The sequence below is a fragment of the Rhinolophus hipposideros genome (genome assembly GCF_964194185.1).
Source record: "Rhinolophus hipposideros genome assembly, chromosome: X".
Classification (NCBI taxonomy): domain Eukaryota; kingdom Metazoa; phylum Chordata; class Mammalia; order Chiroptera; family Rhinolophidae; genus Rhinolophus; species Rhinolophus hipposideros.
Window position 1 is genome coordinate 110,528,762 of NC_138046.1, and position 17,637 is coordinate 110,546,398.

The window sequence follows — 17,637 nt, forward strand, 5'->3', positions numbered from 1 at the left end:
CCCTGACTCACCTTAGAAGTGGACCTCATCTGTGACCTGATTAACATTCAACTATAAAGCACACCTGGAGATTTTTTTTTAAAGAAGCAGGTGTAGTAAAAGGAGAAGGTGTTGAAAAGGCCATTATACAGAACATATTAATTCACACAACTTTTTCCCCGTTTTTTTGCAAGTATTTTATAGTTATACCACATAGAAGGGAAATAATACAGTTACAGTGCTTAGAATCTAGGCAGGACAGCAGATAGAACAATTTCCCTAACTTTTTTGCAGTATCTAGTCTCTGAAGCCATGGTTAAAAAGCTGTTCAAGAGTTGTGCATACTGGTTAAAAACTCTTCATTTACCTTCAGCAATAAATAGCTATAAAACACAATTTTCAATTTTGTAATTCTCTTACTTTCAGAATGTACCAAACTCGTTGAAAACTATAAACCATAATATCCAAGAATCCCAATGAACGCCAAGCAGCATAAACACACAGAAGAATACCAAGGCACTGCAGAATCAAACTTCTGAAAAACAGTGATAAAGAGAAAACCTTATGAGACCAATTACTGGTTTCTCATCAGAAACAATGCAAACCAAAAGATGGTGGAACATCTTTAGAGCACCAGAAGAAATGCACCTAGAATTTTACATCCAGTGAGAATTCCTTCAAAGATGAAGGCAAAGTAAAGACATTTCAGATAAGCTAAAGCCAAGAGAATTCATCATTAGTGAACTTGTACTATAAGAAATCCTAAAGGAAGTTTTGCAGGCTGAAGGAAAATGATACCAGATGGACACATGAATTTATGTAAAAGAATGAAGAGTACCAGAAGTGGTAAATATGTGGGTAAGTATAAAAGACATTTTTCTTGTTTTTAATGTCTTTACAATATAATTAACTTTAAAGTGAGAATAATACCAGTATATTAGGGATTTATAAATTTGTTGAACTAGAGTGTATGAGCACAACAGCACAAAGAATGGGGGATATGGGATGGAAGTATATTGTTAGAAGATTCTTGCATTACTTGTTAAATGCTATAACGTTTCAAGGTAGACTGTGATAAGTTAAAGGTGCATATTGTAAAGCTTAGAGCAACCACTAAAAAAAAGTCCAACAGGTATAGCTACTAATAAGTCAATAGAGCAGGTGAAATAGACTCATAACAAATAATCCAAGACAGGAAAAGAGGAAAAAGGAACAAAACACAGATGGGACAAACAGAATTGTAGGACTACTGTTGTTTCTGATATATCTATCAGGAAAGGAATCACCAAGGGAAAAACCTAAAACATCTTGTATTTACCCCCCAAAATTGAAACGAGATAAAGAATAAGGAAACATGCTATCCAGACTCCCGCAAATGGAATTGAATATCTTTAGTTGATGATAATATCACCTCCATTCTGATTCATTCAGCATTGATACCAGTTGTTTATCAAGAAAAAGAGATTATTTTGGTTCAGAAATACTCACAACCTGGCATGACTTGGAAGAATTTAAAAGAGGTAACATCAGGCAAAAGGCGTGTTGGGAAAGGAGACCTGAGGAAGTGCTGTCACAGTTAGGGTGGTTGCATGATTTGAGCAGTGCGATTAGAAATGAGTGACATTAGGATAGCTTCTGAAAGTGAAACTGAAAATCAAGCAGAGATATTCGAACTGTATACCGCACCAGTTAATATTTGCTGAAAATACACTGACTGGATGCATTAACATATTTAAAGAGAGAAGGTAAATCTTATAACAAACGTGATCACTGTATCTGTTAGGAATGCTTTTGACTACAGCTAACAGAATACCCCCTCTTCCAGTAGCTTGAGCCATAAAAATTACAAAACCTCAGTGGAAGCCTTGAGGTAGCCATTTGCAGGGCTATTTCAGCAATTAATCATGTTATCAAGGACCTGCACTTTTCTTGGTGTTTTTTCTTTTTTAAGGACCTGGACCTTTTTTTTTCACATACCATAAAATTTACTAATTTAAAGTACACAGTTAAGAGATTTTTGAATATCCTTGGGCAAATCTAATTTTAAAATATTTTCTTCTCTGCTAAAATAAACTTGAACCCATTATCAGTCACTTCTCATCTCTTCCACATAACAATAAGCAACTACTACCCTATGCTACTTTTTTTTTTATTAGTTTCAGGTGTACAAGACAAAGTAATACTTAGACGTTTATCATTTATATCCCTCACACTGTGTGGACCCCCTCTCCCCTCATCCACTACCCCTCTGACATCGCACAGAGCCATTACATTTCCAGTCTCTATTCCTAATGCTGTACTCCACTTCTTGTAAGTATATACATACATATATATATATACATATATATGTGTAAAATTATAGTTGGCATTCATTATTGTTCAGCTTCAGGTGTACAGTGCAGTGACCAGGCATCTACATCTTCCCAGAGGTGGTCTCCAAATGGGACACGTGTCCATCGGATACCCTACAAAATCTTTACAACATTATTGATTACGTTCCCCAAATTAATTTTCAAAACCCCGTGGCCATCTTGTAGTTACCGACTGTTTTCTAATCCCCTCACCTTCCCCCTTATCCCTACCCCCTTGCCCATCTAACAACCCTCACTTTTTAGGACCTGGACTTTTTTTTTTAATTTTTTTAAATTTATTAGTTTCAGGTGTACAAGACAAGGTAATACGTAGACATTCATCATTTATATCCCTCACACTGTGAACCCCCCACTCCCCATCCACTGTCCCTCCGACCTCACACTGAGCCATCACATTATATATATAAAATTATAGTTGGCATTCATTAATGTTTAGCTTCTGGTGTACAATGCCATGATCAGGCATCCACATTATCTCTGAGGTGGTCTCCCAAATAGGATGCATATCCATCGGATACCCAACAAAATCTTTACAACATTATTGAATACGTTCCCCAAATTAATTTTCAAAAAACCCTGAGGCCATCTTGTGGTTACCAGCTGCTTCCTAATCCCTTCACCTTTCCCCTTTTCCCCAACCCCCCCCCCCCGCCCATCTAACAACTCTCGGTTTTTTCTTTGTGTCCCCAAAACTGTTTCTGATTAGTTCATTCACATATTCTTTTCTTTAGATTCCGCATATAAGTGAGATCATATGGTACTTGTCTTTCTCTTTCTGACTTATTTCACTTAACATAATGTTCTCTAGATCCACCCATGTTGTTGCAAATGATAAGATTTCTTTCTTCTTTATGGCTGCGTAATACTCCATTGTATAAATGTACCACAGCTTCTTAATCCAGTCATCTACCGATGGGCATTTCGGTTGTTTCCACATCTTGGCTATTGTGTAAAGTGCTGCAATAAACATAGGAGTGCATACTGATTTTTGAATTGGAGTTTTGGATTTCTCCGGGTAGATGCCTAGGAGTGGAATTACTGGGTCATAGGGTAGTTCCATTTTCAGATTCCTGAGATACCTCCATACTGTTTTCCATAGTGGCTGCACTAATCTGCAATCCCACCAACAGTGCAGTAGTGTTCCCTTTTCTCCACATCCGCGCCAGCATTTGTTGTTTGTTGATTTATTGATGATAGCCATTTTGACTGGAGTGAGGTGGTATCTCATTGTAGTTTTTATTTGCATTTCTCTGATGGTTAGTGAGGTTGAGCATTTCTTCATATGTCTTCTTGCCTTCTGTATGTCCTTTTTATTTTTATTTTTTTTTTATTTTTTTTTTATTAATTAATTTATTTATTAGTTTCAGGTGTACAAAACAAGGTAATACTTAGACGTTCATCATTTATATCCCTCATACTGTGAACCCCCCTCCCCCCATCCACTATCCCTCCGACCTCACACTGAACCATCACATTATATATATAAAATTATAGTTGGCATTCATTAATGTTTAGCTTCTGATGTACAATGCCATGATCAGGTATCCACAGTATCCCTGAGGTGGTCTCCCAAATAGGACGCATGTCCATCGGATACCCAACAAAATCTTTACAACATTATTGAATACCTTCCCCAAATTAATTTTCAAAAGAAAAACCCTGAGGCCATCTTGTGGTTACCAGCTGCTTCCAAATCCCTTCACCTTTCCCCTTATCCCCAACCCCCTCCCACACACCCATCTAACCACTCTCGGTTTTTTCTCTGCGTCCCCAAAACTGACTCTGATTAGTTCATTCACATAGTCTTTTCTTTAGATTCCATATATAAGTGAGATCATATGGTACTTGTCTTTCTCTTTCTGACTTATTTCACTTAACATAATGTTCTCTAGATCCATCCATGTTGCTGCAAATGATAAGATTTCTTTCTTCTTTATGGCTGCGTAATACTCCATTGTATAAATGTACCACAGCTTCTTAATCCAGTCATCTACCGATGGGCATTTTGGTTGTTTCCATATCTTGGCTATTGTGTAAAGTGCTGCAATAAACATAGGAGTGCATACAGATTTTTGAATTGGAGTTTTGGATTTCTCCGGGTAGATGCCTAGGAGTGGAATTACTGGATCATAGGGTAGTTCCATTTTCAGATTCCTGAGATACCTCCATACTGTTTTCCATAGTGGCTGCACTAATCTGCAGTCCCACCAACAGTGCACTAGCGTTCCCTTTCCTCCACATCCGCGCCAGCATTTGTTGTTTGTTGATTTATTGATGATAGCCATTTTGACTGGAGTGAGGTGGTATCTCATTGTAGTTTTTATTTGCATTTCTCTGATGGTTAGTGAGGTTGAGCATTTCTTCATATGTCTTCTTGCCTTCTGTATGTCCTTTTTAGAAAAATGTCTCCTCAAGTCCTCTGCCCATTTTTTAATTGGGTTGTTTGTTTGTTTTGGAGTTGAGTTGAGTAAGTTTTTTATAGATATGTGATATTAATCCCTTATCAGATATATCATTGGCAAACATCTTTTCCCATTCAGTAGGATCCCTTTTTGTTTTACTGATGGTTTCCTTTGCTGTGAAAAAACTTTTTAGTTTGATGTAATCCCACATGTTTGTTTTTTCTCTTACTTCCCTCGCGCGAGGGGATATATCAGTGAAAATCTTACTCTGGGTAATGTCCATGAAGTTTCTTCCTATATTTTCTTCTAGATATTTTATGGTTTCAGATCTTACATTTAAGTCTTTAAGCCATTTTGGATTTATTTTTGTATATGGTGTAAGGAGGTGGTCCAGCTTCATTTTCTTGCATGTGTCTGTCCAGGTTTCCCAACACCACTTATTGAACAGGCTGTCTTTACTCCATCGTACATTCTTGCTTCCATTGTCGTAGATTAGATGGGCATATAGGCATGGATTTACTTCTGGACTCTCTATTCTGTTCCATTGATCTATGTGTCTATTTTTATGCCAGTACCATGCTGTTTTGATTACTGTAGCCTTGTAGTATAGTTTGAAATCAGGTATCGTTATACCTCCCACTTTGTTCTTATTTCTCAAGATTGCTGAGGCTATCCGGGGTCTTTTATGGTCCCATATAAATTTTAGGATTATATGTTCTATTTCTGTGAAAAACGTCATTGGTAGTTTGATAGGAATTGCGTTGAATATGTATATTGCCTTAGGCAGTATGGACATTTTAACTATATTAATTCTTCCTATCCATGAACATGGAATGTGTTTCCATCTATTTATGTCTTCTTTCATTTCTTTCTTCAGTGTCGTATAATTTTCTGAGTACAGATCTTTTACATCTTTGGTTAGATTTATTCCCAGATATTTTATAGTCTTTGGAGCAATTGTAAATGGAATTGTTTTTTTAATTTCTCCTTCTGCTATTTTATCATTGGTATATACAAATGCAACTGATTTCCGAATATTAATTTTATATCCTGCTACTTTACTAAATTCATCTATCAGTTCTAATAGTTTCTTGGTGGAGTCTTTAGGGTTCTCTATATATAGTATCATATCATCTGCATATAATGATAATTTTACTTCCTCCTTACCAATTTGGATGCCTTTTATTTCTCTTGTCTTTCTCTTGTCTGATTGCTGTGGCTAGCACTTCCAGCACTTTGTTGAATAGAAGTGGAGAAAGTGGGCAACCTTGTCTTGTTCCTGATCTTAGGGGGAATGGTTTTAGCTTTTCCCCATTGAGTATGATGTTAGCTGTGGGTTTGTCATATATGGCCTTTATTATGTTAAGATATGGTCCCTCTATTGCCACTTTCTTAAGGGTTTTTATCATAAAAGGTTGCTGTATTTTATCAAATGCTTTTTCTGCATCTATTGATATGATCATGTGATTTTTATTTTTCATTTTGTTAATGTGGTGTATCACATTAATTGATTTGCGGATGTTGAACCACCCCTGCATACCAGGGATGAATCCCACTTGATCATGGTGTATGATCTTTTTAATGTATTGCTGAATTCTGTTCGCTAATATTTTGTTGAGAATTTTTGCATCTATGTTCATTAGAGATATCGGCCTGTAGTTTTCTTTTTTGTGGTGTCTTTGTCTGCTTTTGGGATCAGGGTGATAGTGGCTTCGTAAAAAGTGTTTGGGAGTCTTCCTTCCTTCTGGATTTTTTGGAAGAGCTTGAGGAGAATAGGTGATAATTCTTTTTTGAACGTTTTGAAAAATTCACCTGTAAAGCCATCTGGTCCAGGGCTTTTGTTTGTTGGGAGATTATTGATTACTGATTCAATTTCCCTGGTGGTAATCAGACTGTTCAGGCTTTCTGTTTCTTCTTGAGTTAGCCTTGGAAGGTTGTGCGCCTCTAGAAAATTGTCCATTTCTTCCAGATTGCCAAATTTGTTGGCATAGAGTTGCTCATAGTAATTTCTTAAAATTTTTTGTATTTCTGTGGTGTCTGTTGTCACTTCTCCTCTTGCATTTCTGATTTTATTAATTTGGGTCCTCTCTCTCCTTTTTTTAATGAGTCTGGCTAAAGGTTTGTCAATTTTGTTTATCTTCTCTAAGAACCAGCTCTTGGATTCATTGATCTTTTGTATTGTTTTTCTGGTTTCTATTTCATTTATTTCTGCTCTGATCCTTATTATCTCCTTCCTTGTGCTCCCTTTGGGCTTATTTTGCTGTTCTTTTTCCAGATCCCTTAAGTGTGAAGATAAACTAGGACCTGGACTTTTAAAACCCTTCCACTCTGCCAGCCATTCTCCACTCATATCACAAACATAGCAGGGCTGCGATAGCTCCAAGCATCATGTCTTCTCATCAGCATCCCGAGCAGGGAGGAAAGGTCAGGAGCAAAAGTCTTTCTCTCCTAATGAGGCTCTGTCTTTTTATCTGGGAAGCAACATCTTTCCCAGAACACCCCAGAAGTCTTCCCTTTATGTCTTGAGGCACACTAAAGGTGTCTCCTAGGATCAGTCCCGGAAGTATAGAAAAAGAAGAATCGCAGAGGCCAAAATTGGCACCGCTCAGTCCGGCCCTGTACTGGAACAAGAATAGCCTGATGCAAGAACTCCAGTAGGTGACTCTTGAAATGGGTCTTTGCATGTTGTGAAGATGGATACAACAGTCCCTCCTTATTTAACATTTATTTAAAATCTCATTTACTGAGTAGATTTTTATTGTATCAGGTGTTGTAGTCTCTGTAGTAATTACAGCAGTGGAAAACCAGACAAAAATCTTTGTCCTTATGGTGCCCTCTAGTGACCGTACCTTACCTGAATGCAAGTGACTATGCTCAACAGTACATTTTCTGACAACAATGCGTTTCTCATGGACCCCAAGCAGCCCCACATCTCATTCTGAGTTAAGAAGTTGATATTCTTATTTCATTTGTCAGTGCCTTGGTTGATGTGAGTCCTGCTAGGGACACAGATTCACTTTTAGTGAAGTGACAGATCAGATTTCTGAGGGCACTGTGGGAGACACAGAGCCACACAGCGTTCTCCAGGTAATACCCCAAGAGTGCATGTTTTCCCTCTTTGGAATGTTTAAACTTACTCATTTGTTGAAAGGGATACAAGAAGGAAATGCAAAATTGTAAGCATTTAATTATCTAGAAAAAGGAGTACTGACCTTGAAACCCTGTGATTTGTGCAATTATTGTGAGTTAATTGGATTAAAGTTCATCCTCAGAGGATTCAAGGTTAAACAAATTTTCCTAGTATTGATGGACATTTAGATTGCTTCCTTTCTTTTTTCCTGCCATTTCAAATAATGCAGTTATGAACATTCCTGTATATGTCCTTGAGTACAGGAGCAGTAATTTATAGGGTATTTGCCTAGAACTGGAGTGCTGGGTCAAAGGGTATTTGCATGTTCAACTTCATGAAATAGAGCCAAATGGCTCTCCAAAGTGATTATGCCAATTCACAACTCTGACGAACAGTGAATGAAAATTCTCAATGTTGTCTGTCCCCAACAACAGTTGGTATTTTCAGACTTTTTGTTTTTTGCTTATCTCATGGGTATGACATAGTATCTTATTGTGGTTTGAATTTGATTAATGTGATGTTGACCTTTTTATATGTTTATTGGTCACGCATTTTTCTCTTTTTAAAAAATTTTTATTGGGGAATATTGGGGAACAGTGTGTTTTTCTAGGACCTATCAGCTTCAAGTCAAGTCGTTCTTTTCAATCTAGTTGTGGAGGGTGCAGCTCACTGGCCCATGTGGGAATTGAACCAGCGACCTTAGTGTTATGAGCATTGCGCTCTAACCAACTGAGCCAACCAGCCACCCTCATGCTTTTTTCTTCTCTTTGAATTGCCAGTGGCTTTTGTCCATTTTTGATTGGCTTCTTTACCTTTTTCTTATTCATGTGTTGTAACCCTTTTATATAATTTATTATTCTAATTCCCCACCCCTCTTTTTTTGTTACTTTTGTTGCAGACATGTACTAAATCTGTGGCTAAGATATTTTTCTTTGTTAATAGTGTCTTTGGAGGGGTGGATAGGTGGCTCAGTTGGTTACAGCGCGAGCTCTGGGCAACTGGGCTGCCAGTTCGATTCCCACATGGGCCAGCGAGCTGTGCCCTCTGCAACTGGAATGAAGTTAATGAGCTGCCGCTCAGCTCCTGGGTGGCCAGATGGCTCAGTTGGAGCGCAGGCTCTCAACCACAAGGTTGCCAGTTCAGCTCCTCAACTCTCGCAAGGGATGGCGGTCTGTGCCCTCTGCAACTAACAATGGCAACTGGACCCGGAGCTGAGCTGTGCCCTCCACAACTAGGATCGAAAGGACGACAACTTGAATTGGAAAAGTCCTGGAAGTACACACTGTTCCCCAATAAAGTCCTGTTACCCTTCCTCAATAAAAAAAAATAGTGTCTTTAGTCATATGGAAGTTTTTCAATTTAAAGTAGTCAAATTTATCAATCCATTTTGAACTAAAATTATGTTATTGGGTACAAGCAAGTTCAGAATTTTTATATTTTCATGGTGGATTTTTCACGTTCTCATGTTTGTGCCTCTTTATAGTGGTTTTTAAAATTTAAAGTCCATTTTAATGAAATAAACACGGCTAATACATTTTTATTTTTGTAAGTATTTACCTAATCTTTTTGTTAAGTACTTCTCCTAATCTTGACTTTTGACCTTACTGTCTCGTTATGTTAGTGTCATACCAAGAACAAGCCAATAGGAATGGTCCACTCCAGTTGCAGAAAATAAGGGATCTGTAGCCCTAATAGCAGCTTACATGCTTACCATTCTGGTTTTGAATTTCATGCTTACTTCAGTCCCCCATCACTTACTGCCTCCATGGTGGACAGGACCAAGGGTTGGATAAGGATGATATGGGTAAAGATCTAGCCAATAAATGAGACAGACTCAGATCCACCTGTGAAAGGACCCATTGAAATAGTAATAAGTTCTAAAACTCAGTGGAAAGAAGTAGAAAATGAGTTTCCTTATTTACTGACTTGAGATAGAAAAGAGTCCTACATTAGGAAAATTAGCATTCAGAGATCGGATTCTGAAATGACAGATTCCAAGACATTTTTGTTTGCTATATGTTGGGGAGCCATTTCAGGATAACCCATTAATTAAGGTGGAACCATGTGTTATTACTTTATAATTTACCAAAGTAAAAATGACTGTAGAATACATTTGTCCACATGGGAAACAAACCAGAAAGGGGGAAATATTGGCTAAAGGCCTGGAAAATATTGAATATGTACATGAGAGGAGAACTTGAGCATTATGATTTGAAGCCCCGTGATCACTAAGTTTCTAGATGATATTTCATTTCCTAGTTTGGTTCCCCTTCCTCTGCAGAATCCCGATTCCAGCAGTGATTGCTCTTATGCATGGCTCAGATCATGAGCCTACTTTCCCGGATCTACCCACATCGGCAGTTTTTCAGGCTAAGTCTGGGGTAGAAGACTATGCCCTCTGGTGGAGAAGGACACTCACTGCACGTTGGTAATTGCTATTTGGACAATGCTTGCTAGCCATCACTTTGCTAGCCAGTTTGATTTTGGGGAAAGTTACTGAAGGCCTCTAAATCCTAACCTCCTTATCTATGAAATGGGAATTATGGGAATGTCAATCTCCTATGCTTGTTGTGAGGATTCAATAAAATAATTGAGCAATAAATGCTCAATAAATAATACTATTTGTAGTACTATTCCTTTGTGTGTTTAACAGATACTTATTATTTATTTTCAACATGTTAGGCACTGAGATAAGTACTTGATACATGGTAGTTATTACACTGCTATTCAGTCGTTTGGTCAATCCATATTATTCTATAATTACAGTGTATCAGGCAGTGTACCAGGCATAGGAGCCACAGCAGTAAATAGGACAGAGCCTTCAAGATTCTGGATAAGCTTTTCTGTTTCCCCCAGTGGGAGTCTCTTCTCCCTTTTCAGTTCTTTGGATTTCTTCAATGATATCTTCTCTTCAGGGAAAAAGCGCTGTCAGATGCCTTCCTACAACACGAGGATGGAAGGGGTATAAAAATGTGAAAAGCCTTTGCCTTTGGAGGTGGGAGATAAGATGCTCATGATGGGGGCTTTTCCTTCCCTTCCCTTCCCTCCCCTTCCCCTTCCTCTTTCTCTTTCCCTTCCTCTTCCTCTTTTCCTTTCTTGCCAGAAGAACATAGTGTACCAGGGGAAAAGTTCTGCTGAAGTACTAGGGGAAAAATTCAGCTATCATAGGAAAAAAGAACATGGACACAAAGCAACACAGACCTAAATGTCACTCCAGTCTTCTCACGAGAGACCAGAAGAAAGTAGGTGTCGTGCGGGGTCTCTGCTCCCACTCCCCACATAAGAACGCAGGACATGGTGAGGCCAAAAAGGAACACCCACGGAGCCATAGGTAGGGGAGTCACACCACTATGGTCTCACTGGAGGCTGGAGCCACACTGTCCGCACCCCTCACTGCTCCGCGTGCAGGCTCGGCCACCATCTTCTCACTAGCCCCCATTTTTTCTGCTAGCGTAGCCACGGCAGTTATATTAGTGGCCAATGGCTCTTTACAGCTGACGGCCAACTAACCACAGCTGATGGCCATCCAATCACAGTTGATGGCCATTTACTACCTGAGCCAGCACCTTTCCACGTGAGGCCGAGAGCCTGGAAACTGCACTCTGGGGCTCTGTCCCCAGAGTAGGGGACTGTCTTTTCCCAGTTCGTTGGGAAAACCCAGCCCTTTGGACTTCTTCCTCTCCTTAGCCTACAGCGGGGTGTCAGTCATCCAGTACCTTTTGGATGAGACAGTCTAGGGGGTAAAAAAGGATTGAGGATTTCCTTGGGCTTGAATCCTGCAAGTAAGTGGAAGAGGGAAGAAAAGAAAGAGGTTCTTCTTGTCCTCCCTCAGAGAGGTAAAGCTGCAGAAAATCAGACTTTTCCCACTGCCAACACCCGTGTGCTCTCACGCATTATAATGCTATAAAGAGTTGCTCTTTTCCTATTAAATGCCCTAGTCTGGTAAGCTTTTGTAGGAGGCGCAGGAACAGGTGTGGGACTGGGAGGAAAGAACAACCTTTTATGGCAATAAGAAAAACAATTATTTTTTTTAATTTAATAGCATCTCGAAGGGTTTAGATTAATGCATGGATAATAGACTGATTAAATTAAATTTAGGATGCTGTGGAGGGTAGCTTTTGAGGTTGACATTTATCACTAAATATATTGTTCTCCCATATAATAAATCACTTTTTTTTCACTCTAATGGACCCAATCTTAATTGGTTGGACCATGAATATGATCTATAATGTAGATCCTTTTGTTTTTATGTTATGCTCTTATGGAAGGTTCTTTAAACCCAGTCCAGCTGGTTTTTGAAGGCTGGCTTAGGACCAAACTAGCCTTTGTAGATGGGAGTGTTGCTAACCATTCCTCTCCCTCCATTACCAGCCTGCTCAGGAGCTGGTTTCCATAAGTCAGTCAATTAAATCATATCTACATATTGAGAATTAACTATGTTGCCCAGACTTAAAATTTAAAAGATGACTACTGCCTTCAGGAAGCTTATAATATCATTGGAGTACCATGATGGACACGGCAAATAATTGAAGCAATAATACAAGGCAAAGTATAATTAAGTGGTAAATTGTTAGATACAGACTTAGTGAAATAGAAATTTAGAGAAAGTAAAAGTTAATGATTACAGGAGTCAAGAAATCCTTCTAGAAGAAGCAGGACTTCAGTTAGGCCCTGCAAGTGCATGACGGGAGGAAGGTACTCAGTGAAGGGAATGCTACAGCACAAACAGATCAGAGGAAGAAACCTGAAAGTTCAGAGCCTCAGTTTCCTCATCCGGGAAATGAGTCAGGAAGCCAAATGTGAGCCCCTCTGAGTCAGGGACTGATTTTTGGTGTGTGTGTGTGGTGAGTATGATTATTATCCCCATATTTTAAATTATTTTTTTCAGTTACAGTTGACATGCAATATTATTTTATATTAGTTTCAGGTGTGCAGCATAGTGGTTAGACATTTACATAATTTATGCAGTGATCCCCCATTTAGTCTAGTACCCACCTGGCACCATATATAGTTGTTACAATATTATTGACTATATTCTCTGTGCTGTACTTTACATCCCCGTGTAAAGTACCAATTTTGTAACTACCAATTTCTACTTCTTAATCCCTTCACCTTTCTCACCCAGTTTCCCAAACCCTTCCCCTCTGGCAACCATCAGTTTGTTCTCTGTATCTCTGAGTCTGTTTCTGGTTTGTTTGTTTATTTTGTTCTTTAGATTCCACATATAAGTGAGATCATATGGTATTTTTCTTTCTCTGTCTGACTTATTTCACTTAGCATAATGTTCTCTAGGTCCATCTACTCATATGTTGTCACACATGGTAAGATTTTTGTTTAACTTGTTTTTTATTAAAATGTATTGGGGTGACAATGGTTAGTAAAATTACATAGGTTTCAGGTGTACAGTTCTGTAATACATCGTCTATATGTCACAGTGTGTGTTCAAATCGTAAGATTTCATTCTTTTCTATGGTCGAGTAATATTCCACTGTATGTATGTACCACAATTTCTTTATCCAATTGTGTGTTGATGGGCATTTTGGTTGCTTCCACATCTTGGCTATTGTAGATAGTGCTGCACTGAACATAGGGTTACACATATCTTTTCGAATTAGTGTTTTGGATTTCTTCGGATAAATACCCAGAAGTGGAGTTGCTGGGTCGTAAGGTAGTTCTCTTTTTAATTTTTTGACAATCCTCCAAACCATTTTCCCTAGTGGCTACACCAATTTGCAATCCCATCAACAGTGGATGAGGGTTCCCTTTTCTCCACATCCTCGCCCACAGTTGTTATTTATTTATTTATTTATTTATTTATTTATTTATTTATTTATTGAGGATAGCCATTCTGATAGGTGTGAAGTGATATCTCATTGTGGTTTTTATGTGCATTTCTCTGATGATTTGTGACATTGAACATATTTTCATATGTCTATTGGCCACGTGTATGTTCTCTGGAGAAGTGTCTATTCAGGTCCTCTGCCCAGTTTTTAATTGGATTGTTTTTTTTTGTTTCTTTTTTTTGTGTTGAGTCCTATGAGTTTTTCACAAATTTTGGATATTAACCTCTTATCAGATGTATCATTGGGGAGTATCTTCTCCCATTCAGTAGGTTGTCTTTTCGTTTTGTTGATTGTTTTCTTTGCTGTGCAAAAACTTTTAAGTTTGATATAGTCCTACATGTTTATTTTTCTTTTGTTTCTCTTGCCCAAGGAGATATATCAGAAAAAATACTACTAAGCGCAATGTCAGAGAGTTTACTGCCTATGTTTTCTAATAGGGTTTGTTTTCTGGCCTTACGTTTATGTCTTTAATTCATTTTGAGTTTATTCTTGTATATGGTGTAAGAAGGTGGTCCAGTTTCATTTTTTTCACATATCTGTCCAGTTTCCCCAAACTATTTATTGAATAGGCTGTCTTTACACCACTGTATGTCCTTCTGAGGCAGGGACTGTTCTTGTCAGTCTGGCGCCAGCCCCAAGCAGACTTTCTCTCACAGACATGACACATGGAGGAGTTGGTTTGGAGATTTGTTTACCCAGGGACAGACTTCATGGTAGCAAACAGTGAATCTCCCTCAGCTACCTGGGGCTCAGCTGAGAACCAACCTGAGAGAGGCACGTTACTTCTCCCAGGGCGTGGAACTGAGTCCTCCGAGAATGCAGCAAAAAGGGATGTGTTGCTTATCTCGCTCACTTTTGCTGAGGATACATAGCCCTACCGTGTTTCTTTGAAAATAAGACCTAACAGGAAAATAAGCCCTAGCGTGGTTTTTCACGAGGACATCCCCTGAACATAAGCCCTAATGCGTGTTTTGGAGCACAGTTTAATATAAGACCCAGTCTTATTTTTGTGGAAACATGGTAGTTGCCTCCAGTATAAGATTGATCTGGGTGACACTGCTAGGTCTCTCAGGGAACTCTCCTTCCAGGAAATGAGCAACTGGGCCATTGGTACAGTGGTAACTGGCCAGCTTCCATGGGTGCCTTTAATTAAAACAACATATTTTAGTCAGGTATGTAAGATAATGTGAGCCAGAAGGGCAAATAAACATGTTCCCCTGTAATTTTTTTGAAAACTTCCTTAGCATCTTTTCAAAGTGTTTAGTTATGAAAATGGAAAATTCAATTTGGATAATTTAGTTTCTTTTTCTCAAAGGGTAGAACTCTCTGAAATGTCATCTCTTCTCTGTGGTTTTCTAGGTCACTATCCTTTCTCCTCACCAAGACTCCTCTAATACTAAGGACTGAGGAATAGAGTGAAGAAATGAAATTGAGCCACTATAGCCAAGCTGCTAAATTACTAAAATCAAGTAGGTTGAGGCATGAAGAAACTATTCAGTTCTTGTTTGAACTGGCCTGGGAACTTAAACTTTTGAACTTTTCAGTCCTGCATCAAAGCCTGGATACACATCAAACCTCCAGATAACCCTCTGATTCTCCCTGAAGGACTCACGTATTCAGACCACCTGACATCCATTATCCAGAGCAGTGGACGTGACCAGAGCTCCTGGTACCCATCCTCCAGCCCATCTGGCATCTATCATCCCGACCGGCTGACAGCTGACTGATAACCGTCTTGGACAAGTCCTAGGGCTAAGAATGCAAAACTGATTCTCAAGAATGCACTTTTTCCTGTAAGAACTCCTAACTTTTCTTTCTTCTTCGGAACACTTCTGGGGTTTTGCCTAGTTGTGTTTCCGGTCTGCAAGCCCTAAGACCTGAATAAATCTTTATCATTTATTTCTCGCCAAAGCCTCCAGACTCTATTTGAGTTCATTTGACGTGACCCACTGGGGGACTTTATGCTTCCTGAATCTGCAGCTTTGAGCTCTGCAGAGTTTGAGGTTCTCAAAGGGTCCACCTGCTACCCAAAGTGTTTCCACAAAGGGTCATCCTCTTGCCAAGGGACATAATGAGGGTCCCATACAAGTATGGCTACTCCAGGGCTTTGGACTCCTGTGGCCAAGGAATCACCATCTTGGCAGGGGTAATTGCCCTCAATCAGCAGGTGGAGGTAAGGCTGCTGCTACATAAGAGGCAGGGAGTGGTGTGTGTGTGTTTATTTTTTATTGGGGAACAGTGTGTTTTTCCAGGACCCATCAGCTCCATGTCAAGTCGTTGTTTTGAGTCAAGTTGTGGGGGGTGAAGCTCAGCTCCAGGTCAAGTCATTGTTTTCATTCTAGTTGTGGAAGGCGCAGCTCACTGGCCCATGTGGGAATAGAACCAGTGACCTTGGTGTAATGAGCACTGCACTCTAACCACTGAGTCAACTGGCCGCCCTGTGTGTGTATTTATATAATTAGTATAGTTATAGATTTTTTGTAGTGGGTGTGATAAAGTCCTCTTAAAGATGTCCCCATCCTTATCGCAGGAACCTTAGGTTACATGGCAAAGGGCAATTAAGGGTTCAGATGGAATTAAGGTTATTAATCAGCTGACTTTACAATAGGGAGATTATCCTGGGTGGCCCAGTGTAATCACATGAGTCATTAAAAGTGGAAGAGAGAGGGTCAGAGAGTCAGAGGAAGATGTGAAGAAAGGCACAGAGAGATGCAGCATTGATGAGGAGGGTGGAAGGGGGCCATGAGCCGAGGAGTGCAGGTGGCCTCTAGAAGCTGGAAAGAACAAGAAAATGGATTCCCCCATAGAGCCTGCAGGAAAGAACAGAGCCTTGCTGACACCTTGATTTTAGCCCACTGAAACTCGTGTCAGACTTCTGACCTCCAGAACTGTAAGATAATACATTTGTGTTGTCTTAAGCCATTAAGTTTGTGGTCATTTGTTACAGCAGCAAGAGGAAACGAATATAGTGGAAAGAACTGAGGCAAATCTATTCAGCAACAATTCACTCTTGCTGTATTAGGGGTACTTTGCATATTCCTCTATTAGAATTAATGTCATTAAGTTATATTGATTTATTTCCACGTTCCTTTCTCTCAGGCTGTTTGCTTCTCCTGGTACAGGATTGTGCCTTATCTCTGTATTCTTAGTCTTTCAAATGTCACTGAATATGTGTGTGTCTGTGGTGATGGAGGAACTGGGGAGGCTCAGAGGGATGACACTTAATGGTGGTAGCATCAGCATTAGGGAGGGGAAGCCCGAGAACCAGTGGGGACTGAAGCTGGTTGACATTAGCTCTGTGCGGTGTGGGCTGGCTGGGATTGGAATGACAAGAATACGCAGGTGGGCTGCAGGCATGGAGAGGTAGCACCACAAACAGCTTGGTCTTGGTGGGGCTCTTGGTCCAGGAATGAATAGACAGAATTCTGAGCCTCCTGGATATGCCCCATCAGCAGGGAACCCCTCTCTCATTCTCCGCCACCTGCTACCCAAAGTGTTTCTCAATCCTTATAGTTCCGGACTGGAAGCCATAGACCGAGCAGCTCCAATTACCAAAGTATTCAATTTGGGCTTCCTATGAGTGACAGTGATTCTCTATAGTTTCCCAACGCTGGACCTCAGTACCTTGCAGGGCCCTGAATGTACAATTTAATAGCAAACCCAAGCTGTGACAGGCTTGGCCTGAGACATTTATTCCAGTTCATTAGAGTGGATTGCTGTGTGTGTGTATTTCTATCTCATCTATCTGCTCAGGGAAGTTTTACAGGAACTGCAAAGGCCAGGGTGAGGGAGATGAAGGAGCTGAGCAATACATGGGGAGGGAGGAATTGTGAGTAATAGTAGGAACTGAAGTCAAGGAAGGAATGGCCAATTTGAAGAGGCTTTTTAGGAGTAAAATAAGGATCTTTCCT

At 39.6% G+C, this 17,637-nt stretch overlaps 1 protein-coding gene across 5 annotated transcripts in view; it reads left to right on the forward strand.

The window, feature by feature from the left end:
- Window positions 1–17,637, forward strand: part of ACOT9 (acyl-CoA thioesterase 9) — a 61,653-nt gene that overhangs the window by 12,793 nt on the left and 31,223 nt on the right. For 3 of the 5 annotated variants that reach the window (XM_081041869.1, XM_081041868.1, XM_081041871.1), the window contains one exon: window positions 406–837. The exons of 1 other annotated variant lie outside the window; for it this stretch is intronic. Coding sequence is in view for 1 of the 4 variants with exons in the window: in XM_081041866.1 (XP_080897992.1) it covers window positions 15,506–15,519 (14 nt within the window). In the remaining 3 variants the exon portion in view is untranslated. Of the gene's footprint in view, window positions 1–405; window positions 838–15,085; window positions 15,520–17,637 lie in introns of all 5 variants that reach the window. One more of the 5 variants, XM_081041866.1, reaches the window with a different exon arrangement.